This window comes from Acinonyx jubatus, chromosome D1, assembly GCF_027475565.1.
Source record: "Acinonyx jubatus isolate Ajub_Pintada_27869175 chromosome D1, VMU_Ajub_asm_v1.0, whole genome shotgun sequence".
In the NCBI taxonomy this organism is placed as follows: Eukaryota; Metazoa; Chordata; class Mammalia; order Carnivora; family Felidae; genus Acinonyx; species Acinonyx jubatus.
This window is the reverse complement of record NC_069390.1, coordinates 59,489,278-59,506,303: the sequence shown is the minus strand read 5'-3', so window position 1 is coordinate 59,506,303 and position 17,026 is coordinate 59,489,278. Positions and strand designations below refer to the sequence as shown.

At 39.3% G+C, this 17,026-nt stretch overlaps 1 protein-coding gene across 3 annotated transcripts in view; it reads left to right on the top strand.

The window, feature by feature from the left end:
* Positions 1 to 35: 35 nt before the first annotated feature.
* CLNS1A (chloride nucleotide-sensitive channel 1A) overlaps positions 36 to 17,026 on the top strand; it is a 34,723-nt gene continuing 17,732 nt past the window's right edge. The window contains exons 1-6 of one of the 3 annotated variants that reach the window (XM_027039627.2): positions 36 to 280; positions 5,225 to 5,361; positions 8,459 to 8,560; positions 9,209 to 9,316; positions 10,424 to 10,597; positions 15,272 to 15,361. In XM_027039627.2, the coding sequence (XP_026895428.1) occupies positions 156 to 280; positions 5,225 to 5,361; positions 8,459 to 8,560; positions 9,209 to 9,316; positions 10,424 to 10,597; positions 15,272 to 15,339 (714 nt within the window). In that variant the 5' untranslated portion in view covers positions 36 to 155 and the 3' untranslated portion in view covers positions 15,340 to 15,361. Of the gene's footprint in view, positions 281 to 5,224; positions 5,362 to 8,458; positions 8,561 to 9,208; positions 9,317 to 10,423; positions 10,598 to 15,206; positions 15,232 to 15,271; positions 15,362 to 17,026 lie in introns of those variants that run through there. The other 2 variants (XM_027039628.2, XM_015078875.3) reach the window with 2 other exon arrangements.

Sequence of the window (17,026 nt, the reverse complement as noted above, 5' to 3'; positions counted from 1 at the left end):
GGACGGGGCTCAAATTCCGGTGCGGACTAAGTTGCTCTTCCGGGGTGATCGCCACCGCTTCCGGGGCGGGGCGAGGCGAGGCGAGGCGAGGTGAGCTGTTGGAGTGGTGGTGCTTCAGCTCGCTCCCGGCCTGTGTCTCCGCGCTCCCTGGTGCAATGAGCTTCCTCAAAAGTTTCCCGCCGCCCGGCTCGGCTGAGGGGCTCCGGCAGCAGCAGCCAGAGACCGAGGCTGTGCTGAACGGCAAGGGCCTCGGCACCGGCACCCTTTACATCGCTGAGAGGTAGGCAGGGTCCCTGTTCCCCAATGCCGGCTTTCTGTGCGCCGCCTTGTTCCTGCTGGCGCGGGCTGAGTGGCGGGGCGGGGGCGAGACCGCGACCTCGGGGACTGCTGCGAGGCGGAGCGCGTGCCCCGGGTCGCCTCGGAGAGGCCTCTGACGGGGCGAAGACTCGATTATTCGGGCGTCCTCTCCTCCCGAGCCTTCCTCTCTTCTTCACCCGGAGTTCTCTCATCATTGGGCTTCTTGACGGCCTGTCTTCCCGAGGTCTGGTGCGTGCGTTGTTCTTGACTCAAGGTCTCCTTTTAAGGTGTTTGAGTTTCCAGCCCCTAAGTGAGGATCATCGATGTGCATGGTCTTTTCTGTGAAAAGGTGCGGGGGGTGTTGCTCTGGGCAAGATATGTAGGTTTGGAGCGGATTGTGGAGGATTTTGAAAGTCTGGTTAAGGGGTATAGCTTTTTTTCTGTAGGTGTGGGTGGGGAGAGGAACATCCTCATTCCCATTCAAGTTGGGGGTCATATCCAGAGAGACCAGACTCCCATCTCTCGTTTTTTCCCATTTCTGACTGCCATTTCCATTCCTAGAAGGAATTACCCGTTTATTCAGCCATTTGGAGCACTGGACTTTTACAGACATGTCGAAAATACCAGTTGTAGGACTGAGGACCCCTTTCCTTGATGCATGGTTCCATTCATCATCAAGCCAACAATGACACATTAAATCTTTTCTGTCCTACAAATTTGTCTGACTTCTGCTACTGTATCACTTTTGTCTACAGCCAGGGAAAATTCTCTCCTTTTAAGAGCTCGTGTGATTACCTTGTATCACACAGAATATCCAGTTCTGTTGTCAACTGACTAGTAACCTTAATTGCATACACAGGGTTTCTTTCGCTGGGTAACAAATGTATTCATAGGCTTGCCACCAGAGGATGAAGGTCATGAAGGAGGCAAATTTCTGCCTACCACAGAGGGAACAAAAAATATGTAAAGAACCCTTGGTTTGAGGGAAATGTAAGCCCTGAGCAAAGCTTAGGCTTTTGACCAATTACTGAGATAGGAAATACAAATGGGAGGAAAAGTAAGTTTGGGGTGAGGTGCAGATTAGAGTTTGGTCTGGGCATGTGTGCTTAGTTGGGTATAATAAGAGTGTGTTTCTGGAGAGAGTGGGTTTTTTGTTTTTTTTTTAATGTTTTTATTTTTGAGAGAGAGAGACAGACCATGAGCAGGGGAGGGGCAGAGAGAGAGGGAGACACAGAATCTGAAGCAGGCTCCAGGCTCTGAGCTGTCAGCACAGAGCCCGACACGGGGCTCAAACTCATGGAGTGTTCTTGAGATCATGACCTGAGCTGAAGTCAGGCGCTCAACCGACTGAGCCACCCAGGCGCCCCGAGAGAGTGGTATTAAAGATAGAGATTTGGAAATCATTAGTATAAAGGTTAGTATATACTCATGGGGAATAGGTTAGATACCCCAGAAGAGAAGAGGGCCAAGTATAGAACCTTGGGGACACATTTGCATTAAGAGGTAGGTTATGGAAGGAAGAGACTTGAGAATAGACAAGAGGGAGGAGCAGTCAAATAAAACCTGAAAAGCGTCTCTTGGGTAGTGGCAAGGAGATCTTTAATGATGTTGGGAGAGCAGTTTCTTTTAAGTGGTGGGGAGTGCAGCACAGGTAGATTGCTATCCCCTGCACCATCCCTTTTTCTCCATGGCTTCTCTGTGTATTGATGCTTCCTGTAATATAACTACTGTTTAGGGAAGGAAGACAAGGTCCTGTGCTTGTCTTTTCATTTTGAAAAACTTCAAGCCTAAAGAAAAATTGCAAGTGTTGTTAATTAACACAAAGATTCATAAATTGTTAACATTTTACCACATTTATCTTTTTTCTGAGCTATTTGAGACTTGCAGACATGTTGTCACATCAACTGTAAACACTTTAGCAAAAATCTCCTAAGAACAAGGACATTCTATATAACCACAATACAGTTATCGCACTGAAGAAGTACAGACTCCTTTTAAGCTCTTATATGTTTAAAAAACTTTGATTTCAGCTTTTCACTAATAAATCTCTTCTTTAAGAAAGTATTTTTGTAAAATATACATACAGCAAAGAATATACATTATATATGGATGATTTAAAGAATTATAATTAAACCAACCTGTGTATGTCCACCAGCTAGGTTAAGAATAGAGTATTATGAGTACCATGAACACCTACGTTCATCCCTTTTTACTCATGGTTGGCATTACCTCCTTGGTCTCTTTCCACTTTTTTGTTCTTTCCTACCTAGCATTTCCAAGTTTTGATAGAAGAATCAAGGCCTCAACAAACTAGGAAGGTTCACTAGAAGATTTGACAAATGAGGGTTAACAGTTAGCCGAGTGAATGAGGTGGACTAAGGGGAAAAGTAAGTAAGAAACAGGATGCTCAGAGGCAAGAGTGAGAAACCATATTGTGTGTGCCAGGATATGAAACACACACACACACACACCCATACCATCTAGCAGTTCTTCATCTGAATGAATAAGTGGAAAAGAGTGGAAAAATAATCAGGATGGAGAAGAAGAGAGCCATGGAACATGAGCTCGGCCTTATAGCCCAGGGGCTTTGGGAAAATTATTTTAGGATTTTAGGCAAAGAGGCGTAGGGTCTTATTTGGTTTTAGGTAGTTTCTCAGATGTGTACTGAGAGATATGGAACTCTCAAGCTTATTTTCAAAGTTTAGTTTTCATAGGAAGTTGACTTTTTTACCTAAGTAAGGAAGAGATCAGAGGCATGAATCATTCAAAATGGATCATTTTAAACAGGTAAAATAAAGTAGGTAATTAAATTATATTTTATGCCAAAGTTAATTTAAAAAAAATTTTTTTTTAGATGTTTATTTATTTTTGAGACAGAGAGAGAGCATGAGCAGGGAAGGGGCAGAGAGAGAGGGAGACACAGAATCAGAAGCAGGCTCCAGGCTCCGAGCTGTCAGCACAGAGCCCGACGTGGGGCTCGAATCTTTGAACCGTGAGATCATGACCTTTTCTTCTAGAATATGTGAAAAGTGAGTAAGAACATAGTGATCAGAGTAGATGTTTCTTTTAAGTGGAACTTGGCTTCTCTTCTGTAGAGTGCATATCCATGTCCAAGTATAAGGAACTACAGAGCAATTATTATGTGCTTTTTAAAATAAAGACCATAATTTGATAGGCACTGAGTCTGTTTTATATTTCAGTTTTTCCATCTGCTAATTGAGTCATTAAAATTTTGTGGCTCTAAATTTTTGAAATCGTTTTGGACACCCAAATTTGGAGCACTACTTTCTTTATTGTGATAATTTCTGGGGGATTGTTGAGGTGAGGAAAGGGAGTTTATTTGCTTAAAATAATAGAGTTTTAGTAAGGGACTGGTAATACTTGTTTGATAGGAGCACTATTTCATCTGCATCTTCCTTGAAGAGAAAAGCAGTGGACAGGAAAGGCACATACAGCACCACAATCTAATTACAAAAACAAAATCTATTTCTTTGGAACTAATGGTATGAATCATTCTAGAAAATCATTTCTAGAGCTTTTACCTTTTTAAGCTTCTTAAGATTTATGATTTTAAGACTCCCAGGTTTCCTTTTTCCTTTCCTTTCCTTTTTGCTAAGCATGTTGGATGGAAATGTGCATGATCTCAGACTGCTGCACTGTCATTGTTCTTGCCCAAGGGAGTCCTAGGTTCATTTATTGTATTTGTTTTTGCTTGGTTAGAAGTTGAACAACCAGGCTTGTAAAAATTGTATAGGAAATAGAAGATGTGGGGGCATTATTGTCATTTATTATTATTATTTTTTAAATAAAAGCTTTATTGAGATAATCTACATAGTATACAGTTCAGGGGTTGTTAGTCTCTTTGCAGAGCTGTGCAACCATCACCACAATCGATTTTAGAGTATTTTCATCACCCCTTAAGAAACTGGCACTTGTTAGCAGTTAATCTGTATTTCCCTCCAGCCCTGGGCAACCAGTATATTGCATTAACTTTTATTGCATTAACATTTTTCTGTGTGGTTTCTTAAGGATCTTTTGCTCCTTTTTTTTTTTTTTTTTTTTTTTCCTGCTAAGTGGTGCAGCTCCAGATGGGTGAAGTATTGCCAAAAAATTATCCTGCCTTTACTCAAAATTCAATAGACTGATTTTGGTGATATGTTTCCTTTATTATACCAATAAAATATTTCCTTTTGGCCATTTTTGAGGGAAAACTAGACCTTGCTTATTTGTAGCTTTCTTTTAAAGCTACAGAATAAATGAAAGGCTTCATACAGTCTTTCCGTGGGATAAGTATTTTCTAACTAGTGGTAAGTTTGATTACAGCCATTTTATGTATTCACCATTTAACGTAGGGTTAGTGGAGAAATTAGTGACTCCCAAGTGTTTATTGCATACTTACATGCTGGACACTATGCTAGTGGTTTTGAAGAATGTGACATAAAGAAATATGACACATTCTGTCATAGCTCACATTCTGTCAGGGTACATACGAGATTCATTGCCACGGAGTTAAGTGCTCAGTGGCGTATTATTGGACATAAGTGCAGTTCAGAAAAATATCATTATGGACAGGAGTAACTGGAGGAGGGCTCAAGGAGGAGCTGGGACTTAACCAATTGAAGAGGATTTGCAAAAGGAAGGCACCAGAAGACATTCCAGATACAACCAGAGGGAACGCATAGAAACACATGTGACTTAAGAAATTACATTTCAACTCTTTGAATTTTTACCTAGAGGAGAGAACTTAACAGTTCTCGTTTTAAAGAAATTCAGTTCCTGCTGCTGAATTTTATTTTAGGAATATTTCTAAACACCAAGCTTGAATTTATTCCACATGCATAAAGTGTCCAAGATGAACCTTTATAAACTTTAGGCTTAAATTAAGATTTGATTTCTTAAAATCATCTTCCTTATATGTGTTTTTCAGCCGCCTGTCTTGGTTAGATGGCTCTGGATTAGGATTCTCACTGGAATACCCCACTATTAGCTTGCATGCGGTGTCCAGGGACCTAAATGCCTATCCACGAGAGCATTTGTATGTTATGGTGAATGCCAAATTTGGAGGTATGTATGGTGTAATTTAATCTTGAGCTTCCTTTGGGAGAATATTACATACATTTAAAAAGCAGTCTTTGATCATAGGATAATATTCAAACGATTGACCTATTTTGGATAATAGTTTATTAAGCAAAATTTCAGCTCAGTAAAATAATTTGGGCACTGGTTTTTTACCTTCTATATGTTTGCATTTAGAATTATTCAGTTATTGTGGATTTATATTTCTAATTTTTCCTCTTGCGTTTAACTGTTTATTCTTTGTTTTTGTAAAGGCATTTACATTTGGCATGCTTAGAGGCTTGGATCAGTATACTTTGTGCTTCCATGAGTTTAGTGTAGAAGCTGGGTTTTTTTTGTTTCATTTTATTACAGAAGTGGTTCTAAGTGGCAGACAGAGTTGTGTCCCCCTGGCCCCATTACGCAATGACATTTTGATTTTCATGACTGGCAAAGGGGAGGAGTGCTACTGGCATCTAGTAGTTTAGAGGCCAGAGATCCCACATGGCACAGGACAGCCTCCCACAACCAGAAATTACCCAGTCCAAGTGTTCGTAGTGCCAAGGTTGAAAAGTCCTGTGGTACAAGATTCCCAAGTTTTTTGCTGTTGGAGATCCCTACAAAGGTTCATAAAAATCTAGTGAAGGTGATGAAAGAAGGTGTAAGAAAGAGAAGAAAATCCATTTGGGGGGTTGTGGACAATGGATTGTAAAAATTCCAAACAAGAAACAAATTAGGCACGAAATTAAAACTTGTTAATTTTTGTAAGTGTAAATGAGAAGTTTTATACTATATTGTGTTAGTTTGACTTTCTTATTATTATTTTTTGTTTATTTATTTTTGAGAGAGAGAGACAGTGGAGCAGGGGAGGGGCAGAGAGAGAGACATACAGAATCTGAAGCAGGCTCCACCCTCTGAGCTGTCAGCACAGAGCCTGATGCAGGGCTCAAACTCACGAACCGTAAGCTCATGACCTGAGCTGAAGTGGGACACTCAACCGACTGAGGCACCCCAAGATTTTATTAAGTAATCTTTACACCCGATGTGGGGCTCGAACTTAAAGCCCCAAGGCCAAGAGTTGCATGCTCCACACACTGAACCAGCCAGGCACTCCTGACATGATTTTTTTTTTTTTTAATTTTTTTGATGTTTATTTATTTTTGAGAGAGACAGAGGCAGAATACGAGTAGGTTGGGGCAGAGAGAGAGGGAGGCACAGAATCTGAAGCAGGCTGCAGGCTCCTAGCTGTCAGCACAGAGCCTGACGCGGGGCTCAAACTCAACGAGCTGTGAGATCATGACCTGAGCTGAAGTCAGACGCCCAACTGGCTGAGCCACCTAGGCGCCCCATGATTTTTTAAATTATAAAATAATTTAAATATTGAAATGTGCAGAGAGTAATGAAATATTTCAATATTTATTATTTAGCATAAATTCTAACATTTTTTTCATAACTTTTAAAGAAATAAGACAGTATTAGTACTGTTGGAATCTTTTTCGTACCTTCCCCATTTTGTTTCCTACTCTGTCTCCCGAGTTAAACATTATCCTAAAGGTGGTATGTGTCCTTCCCTTCTAAGTTTTTAGATTTCTACTGAATATGTACAAATCCATAGGCAATGTGATGATTTTATTTTGTGTTTAAAATTTTAACTTGTAAGTGGTATTATTTATATATATTCTGGAACTAGTTTTTTCACCCAGTTACATTATTTAATCTGTGCATTTTTTTTAATGTTATTATATTTAGTTTTGAGAGAGAGAGAGAGAGAGCAGGGGCGGGGGGCTGCAGAGAGAGAGGGAGAAAGAGAATCTCAAGGTGTTAGTGCAGAGCCCGATGCAGGGCTCAATCTCACAACTGTGAGATCATGACTCGAGCCGAAAATGAGAGTTGGTCGCTTAACTGAGTCAGGCACCCCTCTGTGCATTTTGATACATATAAATATTTGTTCTTTTAAATTGCAGTCCATGTATAAAATATGACCAGATAACAGTACATCTGTTTTCTTTTTATTATCAACATTTATTTTTTAAATTTTCACTAGTACATATAGTACTTCAGTAAACATTTATGTACAAACTCCTTGTGTACATAATATATACTTAGATGAGGAATTGTTGGGTAGTAGGATATACACACCTCCAGCATAGTTGTAGCAATTTCTGCTTCTACCAGCATCATGTTCTAGTTCTCTTTATTGAACATTTGTATTTTTTTTCCTTGCCTATAGACTTTGGTAATTTATCTGTTGGATTAGTTAACTTGTATGGGCCTTAGTTTTCTCACCTGTAAATTATTAGTGATAAATCACATCAGTGGATTACAAACTGCTACTGAACCCTTTGGTTCATGGCGAAAGGTAAAAGAAACCGGTAACAATAGAACTGTACTAGTTAGAGGCCTGACTGTTTGGGTCTCCTCACCCCCACCATGACCTCGAAGGAAGCTTAGAATCCCTAGGGCTCAGTGAAGTACAGTGTGACTAGATCAGAAAGGCAGTCCACAGTCTTTTAGTTCTAAAATAACCATGTTCTTATCATTTGATGTAAAAACAACTGCAGTATTTGATACATCAGTAAACATCCTTTAAGAAATTATTTTAGGCTTCTTTTTTTTCCAAAACAAGTGAACAAATTAAAATATTTTATTTATGGGGGTTCCTGGATAGCTCAGTTGGTTGAGCATCCAACTTCGGCTCAGGTCATGATCTCAAGGTTTGTGAGTTCAAGACCTGCATTGGACTCTCTGCTGTCAACACGGAGCCCATTTCAGATCCTCTTTCCCCCTCTCTCTCTGCCCCTCCCCTGCTGGTGTTTTCTCAAAAATAAACAAACATTAAAAAAAATAAAAATATAAATAAGTGTTTATATATTTTGACAGAGAGAGAAAGTGCTTGTGCATGAGTGGGGGGAGGGGTCAGAGATAGAGGGAGAGAAAGGATCCCAAGCAGGCTCCACGCCGACAGCACAGAGCCCTACATGGGGCTCGATCTCAGGAACAGTGAGATCATGACCTTAGCCGAAATCAAGAGTCAGACACTTAACCGACTGAGCCACCCAGGCACCCCTAAACATGATTTAAAAAGTTATTTTTATTCCCTTTCTAGAGGAATCAAAAGAATCTGTTGCTGAGGAAGAAGAAGACGACAGTGATGATGATGTTGAACCTATTGCTGAATTTAGATTTGTGCCTAATGATAAGTCAGCATGTGAGTATTCTATAGAATTGATTCTTTTCCCTTTATGTATCAAGTACTCCCCACACCCCATTTACCTTTACCCTCATTACCTCTGTTCTATTGCCTTTTCTTCATTTTAACATCTATCATATCACTGAGGACCCGATACCTATTAATATCGAAGACTGTAAATGTAGTGAGAGCATAGGAGACACCATATTATTTGGTGTGTTTTGTGAATGGAGAAATCTGGTTATTTTTATTGACATGATGCTGTTGACTTTGAATCTTACCAGATAGAGGGCAAGGAGTCCTGGCGATTCCAAAGTGAATGATGCAAGGATAGCTGGAAAGAGCCCTATTAACTGAAAGGGGCTTCACCCTGATTTAGCAGCAGTCTGACCAGGACTTTGGCTCTTTTTCTCAGAAAATCCAGCCAGGCATGAAGAGATCTCAACATTATCTTGAAATGAACTCTTATTTTGTAACTTGTCCATTGCCATCAAGCACTTTTCAAGATTGATCTCCTTGGAATTTGGCAGGTTTTGTAAATAGTGTGATTCTGGTATATTTCTTGTCTACTCATTGAATTTATTTGGACTGGTGGTTATATTACTAAAATTTTACTGTACACAGGCCATAAAAGAATGTTCATTACAATTTAATTTCCTTGTTCAGTGGAGGCAATGTTCACTGCAATGTGTGAATGCCAGGCTTTGCATCCAGATCCTGAGGATGAAGATTCAGATGATTACGATGGAGAAGAATATGATGTGGAAGCACATGGTTAGTGAAATGGATTTTTTTAAATGTGGTGTTTCATTTTAAGCATTTGTTTGTACTACAGGTATGAGATTATAGTTCTTTAGATCTCTGTTAAATACCCAGATAGTGTGGTTATTAATAAAAGTGAATGGCACGATTCATGTCAAAGTCAACTTGGAAAAACTGTGGAATTTCCAAGCTTAAGGGTAGAAAGCAGATATTATTGGGGTCAGAAAATGGATAGAGATAAATGGAAGGAAAGGAAATGGTAGATAGGAAAGTTGGGGTTGGGAGAGTCTTTTAAATTGATGCAGATGCTCCCACAGAATAAGCTTTCTCCCTCCACCACTTGAAACCTGTATTACTTACATCTTCCCTTAATATACTCCTTCAAACAGCTCATTTCCCAAGTCATTTTTCCCCCCAGAACCATATTTCACTTATCTAAGAGCATTTTTCTTTGCCTCCCCAGACCAGAATGCAATCACTAGCCTGGTAGATTCATGTAACTTGAGGTGCTTGCTGTTCTGTTTTCTTTTTCCCCACTGCTCTCATCTCCACCGATCTGGCTGTCCAAGGCCCCTTCCTCCATGTGTAGCCACTTCCTGGCCTGAGGCAAACTCGGTTCTGGAATTCTTCATATATCTGAATACATTCCCATCTTCACTGAGATTTTTTAGTGATTTTATTTTTTTATCCTTTTTATATTTGCCAGAATTTCTGAGTTTTTAAAAGGAGCATATATTTTAATCCCGAAAGAACCATCAGTACAAATTAATACCAAATTAATTTGCACTCATCTATAAGATTCCCACCTCAGGATAATATAAGACTCTTTGCCTTAGGAACATCCTCTTTGCCTTCTAGTGCCTGGACATTTGATTTTTTTAAGAATTGCTGTTTCCTGACCCATTATCTTTTGGAATCCCTTCTCATCCTAGAGGGTAGATACATTTTCTTTGTATTTCTGTTTTCAACAGATGACCTACATATGTGTATTAAACGAATATTGAAAAATATTTTCCTGGAAGCCTTTTTAAACTGTACCTATCTTCAATAAATGCATTATTGATTATCCATTTTTTTCTAATTGTTTTATAATAGTTTAAAAGCATTTTATTTTTTTAGAACAAGGGCAGGGAGACATCCCTACATTTTACACCTATGAAGAAGGATTGTCCCATTTAACAGCAGAAGGCCAAGCCACATTGGAGAGATTAGAAGGAATGCTTTCTCAGTCTGTGAGCAGCCAATACAACATGGCTGGAGTTCGGACAGAAGATTCAATAAGAGATTATGAAGGTGAGTATCCTTCTTTCTTTCAGTGTGAATAGTCAGATGGTCATTTGGGCAATGAGGGAAGCTATGGAGAGATATACACGTTCTTTTGGAAACTGTTAAGACAGAAAAATCTCAGACTTTGCAACTTTTTTAGTTTTTTCCCCCAACTACAAAAATAGTCTGTTCACAGTCAAAACATTTTTAAATGTTTTTCACAGGCAAAGAAGAAATGAAAAATCAAATGTAATTATAATTGAAAGACATTAATTTTTCTGTTGCATATCATTCCAGTCTTTTTTTGTTTGCTTGTGTGTATATATATGTGTGTGTACATATCAGTGCTGCTATTTTTATTTTTAAAATGAATTCCTATGTGATTATATGCAAAACTAGGATATTCACTTGATTTAAAGGGCTAGGCAGCATTCAGTACACTTGGGTTCTTGTTTTGTGACAAATATCTGGACCTTAATCAAGAGGCTTTCAAATTTGTTTCAGTTGTCTCTACTTTGTAAGCTTCTTTGTAAATATTTCCCCTGTTAGACTGGTTTGCTTTTCTGAGTGCCTATTTCAGTCAGAATATTGAAGTATTCTTTTGGTGCAGCCTTTACTTCTTATTCCTTGCTCTAGTGCAATACTGAGATCCATGGATTTTTCATTTAAATGACTTTCAATAAATAAACATTAAAAAACAAAAAAAAAACAAAAATGGGGCGCCCGGGTGGCTCAGTCGGTTAAGTGTCTGACTTCAGCTCAGTCTTGATCTCACAGTTTGTGAGTTCGAGCCCCACGTGGGGCTCTGTGCTGACAGCTCAGAGCCTGGAGCCCACTTCGGATTCTGTGTCTCCCTCTCTCTCTGCCCTTCCTCTGCGCTCACTCTCTCTCTCTCTCTCTCACAAATAAATAAACATTAATAAAATAAATGACTTTCATATTTCCTTGCTATTACTGTTACCCTTCAATCCTAGGCCCTTGTCTTCTCACGCTGGATTTATAGTAGTAGATCTTTTGCCTCAATCATCCTTGCCTCCAGCTCACTGTGCCATGTTAATCTTGAGAACACTCTGTGGTCACCTCAACTTTGCCTTTGCCCCAAATACCTCCAGTGTTGTTCCTACTACTCTCAATAGAACATTCAGGTGCTGCTCTTATGTACCAGACCCTGATTTAAGCACATTACACATATGTACTCATTTAATCCTTCCAAGAATGCTATTGTGATCCCTATTTTACAGGTGAAGAAACTGAAGCGCAAAAAGATCATATAACTTGCTTGAGGTCAAATAGCTAATAGGTGGTAAGAGGATTAAATGAGCTAATAGGAAAGAGAATATACCAGGCCCTGTTATAAGCATTTCTTGCATCTTACTTGTATTTAATATATACTGGTATTTTGTGTTGCTATAAAGTCTTACCACTTCTAATTTTTAGTGATGCAGAACATTCTTAAAGAGAGCATAATTTTTATTTCAGTGGTACATGTAAGTTTCTGTCATAATGTTGTGATCAGTATGCTCATGCACATAGCATGTTGACCTGGGGGTCCTGAAGTCTGGGATATTTTAATTTGGAAAAGTTTAGGCTTTGGGTCACACTGTTAACTCCTTGTGTATTCTTACTCTCCATTTTAAATCCTAGTTGGTGAGCCTCTAACATAGGCTGTAGGGTGAGATGGTTCAGATGATTTCTAGTGCTCTACCAAACTCTTAGCTGAAAGAATTCAAGATCTTACCTTTTTTTTCTCTTAAAGTAGGCTTCATGCCCAGCATGGAGCCCACTGTGGGGCTTTAACTCACAACCCTGAGATTAAGACCTGAGCTGAGATTAAGAGTTGGACACTTAACCGACTAAGCCACCCAGGCACCCCAAGATGTTACTTTTTTTTTTATTACAGTGATTGATGGGAGGGTGTCCTTAGACATTGAAAAGGCTTTCGTCACTGAAGGGGTTTTTTTAATTGTAAAATTCCTTATTTAATGCTTTATAGCAAATGATTTTAAGATCACAAACGCTTTTTGCTAAAATGAGATTTTGGCCTTTGTTCCTAAGCCTTATTATCATATTGAGAGTTGCCTATATATAAAACTTCTTCAGCCTGTACAATTCCCCATCTTTTAAAGTCCTAAGTAGCCATGTCACTCTTTTTGCCATTTATTTATTTATTTAGTTTGACCTATGCACTTCTTTTTTTAAATTTGATTTGTTTTAAAAAAATTTTAAATAATAACTGTATATATTTCAGATATGCCACAGGATGTTTTTATTTTATTTTTATTTAAAAAATTTTTTTAAGTTTATTTATTTTTGAGAGAGAGTGTGTAGAGAAATGGCAGAAAGAGAGAATCCCAAGCAGGCTCCATGCTGCGAGTGCGGAGGCCAATGCAGGGCTTGAACCCATGAACCATGAGGTCATGACCCGAGCTGAAGTTAAACACATAACTGACTGAACCATCTAACCGCCCCATAGATGTTTTGATATATATAGTGAAATAATTCCTACAGTTAAGCTGATTAACGTATGTATCTCCTCATATAGTTACCCTTTTTTTGTGGTGAGAACACCTGAAATTTGCTGTCTTGGTAAATTTCAATCCTTGCCATTTAAATATACACTATCTACTTGTGGCATTTCAGTGCTTCGTGTGCTCATTTATGTAAGAAGTGTTTATTGAACTGCTATGCCGGGTACAGAGAATACAGCGGTGCTCAAAAGAGATGAGATTACTGTCTTCCTATCAGTGGCATTCTTCTGTAGAGAAAAATAAATGAACTAATTAGGCGGTTATAGTACGTTGTGATATAGCATTGAGTTATAGGGGAAGCTTGAGAAGCTGTGTAATCAGAGTTTGAACTCTTCACCCAGCCTGGATAGAGAGAGATTCTGGATTCAAGCTTCATGGAGTAAGTGACATCCAAGCCAAGATCTGAAAGAAGAATAAAAGTGACTTGAGTGAAGGGGAATTGCATACAGGTAGAGGGGAGAGGTGGGTAACAGGATCAGCCATGTGCAAAAGTTCAAGAGATTATTCATCTCTGGGGGACTGAAAGTGGTTCATTTATGTCTGGAACTCTGTGAAGGGGAGTTGTTACAGGTACAGGTAAAGGTAGATTAGTGAACTGGGCTATATCTTAGAGGAACTTGAAAGCTGTGTTAAAGAATTTCAGTGTTATGCTTAGATCAGTGAGAATGTGAAGAATTTTATTTTGATTGTTTCAGAAGGTGATCCTGGCTCTGATAGGGAAAATTAATTGCAGAGGGAAATACTGGAAGATAGAAGAGAAACTCTGTTAAGTAGCTTATGATTTAAATTAGATGAGAGATCGTGGCCTGCATTTGGTAGTAGCAGTGAATGTCACAAGACTTAACAAATTTGAGAGATGTTTAAGAGAGAGAAACAACAGAAGTTAGAGATGTGGTAGGAGTTTCTGGATTACACAGGTGAGAGGTATCCTTTAGTAAGACTATTCGGAAAGAAAAACATTTCTTCTTTTTTTTTTTTTTTTTTTTAAATTATTTTAAGTAGACTCCACACCCAGTGTGGGGCTTGAACTCACGACCCCAAGACCCTGAGATTAAGAGTCACATGCTCTGCCAACTGAGCCAGCCAGGCGCCCCAACAGAAACGTTTTAATTTTAAGTTTGTTTCTTTATTTTGAGAGAGACAGAGACAGCGTGAACAGGAGGGGCAGAGAGAGGGGTAGAGAGAGAGACAATCCCAGAGCCCAACACAGGGCTATGAACCATAAGAACATGACCTGAGCCGAAACCAAGTCATTCGCTTAACCGACTGAGCCACCCAGGTGCTCCGAGAAACCTTTCTATGTGGAAAGATGATGAGTTAATTTAATTAAAAAAAATTGTTTTTCAATGTTTATTTATTATTGAGACATACACACACATACACACACAAACACACACACACACAGCATGACAGGGGAGGGGCAGAGAGAGCGGGAGACACAGAATTCGAAGCAGGCTCCAGGATCCCAGCTGTCAGCATAGAGCCTGACGCGGGGCTCGAACTCACAAACTATGAGATCATGACCTCAGTGGAAGTCCGTCGCTCAACCAACTGAGCCACCCAGGCGCCCCAATGATGAGTTGATTTTAGATACATATTGCATTTGTATGCCTAGCTTCATGTCCAGATGCCAGGGGACTCAGGCAGAAGCCAGTTTGTTGTGGGCAAAAGACTTAAGGGTGAATGGGAGGTGAGGAAGTAGAGAAAGCAGCTATAAACAACTCTTTCCAGAGGGACTTTGTCCCGGTTTTCCCCTCTCCCCGACACTCTTTTTTCCCTATGAAATGAGAATCTCACTCTACTTATGTTGTCTTTTCTCAAAATTATGTCATAAGCTTTGTAAGGATAGGACTTTTATACCTTTAATAGTAATAAGTTACACAGTAAATAGCCAGCACAGTTCTGTGAAGAGTGAACAGTTGGTGCTTACCACATTCAAAAGTTCTTACCTAGTGTTCTTTTAGTGTTGATGTTGAAAATTTACAAAGTAAATGTTAAATGTACAGGTGGCATTTTTCTTTCTTGGTTTGTTCCTGGTTACTTTTTCAGAAGAGAAAGAAATAGTTGTTACCAACAGAGGGCACTAACTTCCTTCCGGTGATGTGTAGGTTGAACCTTTACCTGTCTGAAGAGCTCAGTGGACTGTTGCTCAGCAGTTGATTTTTTCCTTCAGATGGGATGGAGGTAGATACTACACCAACAGTTGCTGGACAGTTTGAGGATGCAGATGTTGATCACTGAAAATGATTTATGCTGCTGTGGGGTAAGTAGTTTATTTTTTCCCTTGTCACTGAATCTTGTGAAATAATTAGTTTTTATTTTCCTGATTCAGGAGAACTCTATAAAATTAGCAGTTTGGAAAAATGTTACCCATTTCTGAAGTTATTGAGACTTAAGTGGTTTTTTCCCCTAAGAAATCAAGGTCTGCAAACAGCGATATTCAGGTTAACATTTACTGAGCACTTATCCCATATTAAGTATATGCATTGTGCTAGACATTGGGTAGTGCTAGGCATTGAGGCATGGAAGAATAATCACTCATCTTCAGTGAACTCAGGAGGAGGCCATTAGCCCGTTATTCAGAAATCAAGAGCTCCCTGGTTGGTTCAGGTGGGAGCAGCAGAGTAAGATCATGTCCTGGTGTGTCATCTTTTCCCACTTGTGGTGTTTGAAACCGTAGCACATTCATCAGAAAAAACAAAGCAGAGATTTGCTGCAACTCACTGCTATTCAGTTTAGGGCAGAAGTAGAAGTAATTCCAAACTGCATTTAAGCTTTTAATCATAATCTTGTATTGGCCTCTGTCCTTCTGAAAATAATGGAGGACCAAGGTCCTGGGTACCTTAGTGTTCAGGACTGATTTGCCAAACTGTTAAGTCCATGTACAGTTGTCCAGAAACAGTCATTTCCCAAGTTGCCACATACCTGCTTTTCTTTTCTTTTCTTTTTAAAAGTGTACGTGAGAGAGAGCACAAGGGAGAAGGGCAGAGGGAGAGAGAGAATCCTAAGCAGGCTCCATGCTCAATGCAGAGCCTGATGTAGGGCTCAATCCCACGAGCCTGGGATCATGACCTGAGCTGAAATCAAGAGTCAAATGCTCAACTGACTGAGCCATCAGGTGCCCCCATACCTGCTTTTCCTGACTGACATAAGAGCTCACAGCCAATTTTCCCTGACATGTTCTCGAGAGCTTTGCATAAAGTTTGTCCATGACTTTGCTGCATGTTACTCTGAGAAATATATTGTTCTTTGCCAGCTTGAGTATCTCAACTGTGTATTGGATAGTAGCTGAAGGTCATATATAGTTAGTTCATACCATATAGAGCTCCAAGACTAGTAAGCCTTCCTTTAAGCTTTAAGATTTTTACATTTAACATTAACATTAACATTAACATTTTACATTTAACATTAAAATTGTTGTCTCTTTTCTCCCTCTACAATGTCCTTCTAGTTCTGACTTGATGGCATTTTCTTGAATGCTGTCTGTCTTCCAGTCTTTGAGATGTTACTTTGCCCAGGTCCTTTATTTTCTTAAAGCATATAGTAGTAATGTGGCAAGATTTATATATTTTGGTTTGACTCATATTACTGTGAGTCATCCATTTGGGTTGTGAGAACCCTCCTTTTTCCAAGTTCCATTTACCTTCCAAATTATTGCCACTGTGGACATATCTTCTTATACTAACCATGAAAAATGGCAGTGAATCTCTGCTTTCCTCTCAGATGCTGCCAGTGGAACTATCAGAAAATAATGTCTTAGGAGTTCTGTGATTTATACCTCTTCCTTTAAATACTTAACTTTTATTTCCACAGTATTTATTTCTGTCATTAGTAGCTATATAGTCTAAAACCAGCATTGTCTCCTTGGCAGTTAGCTAAAATTATGTGTTCATATTGCTGCAGCTCTGTTAACTTTAATTTTCAGATC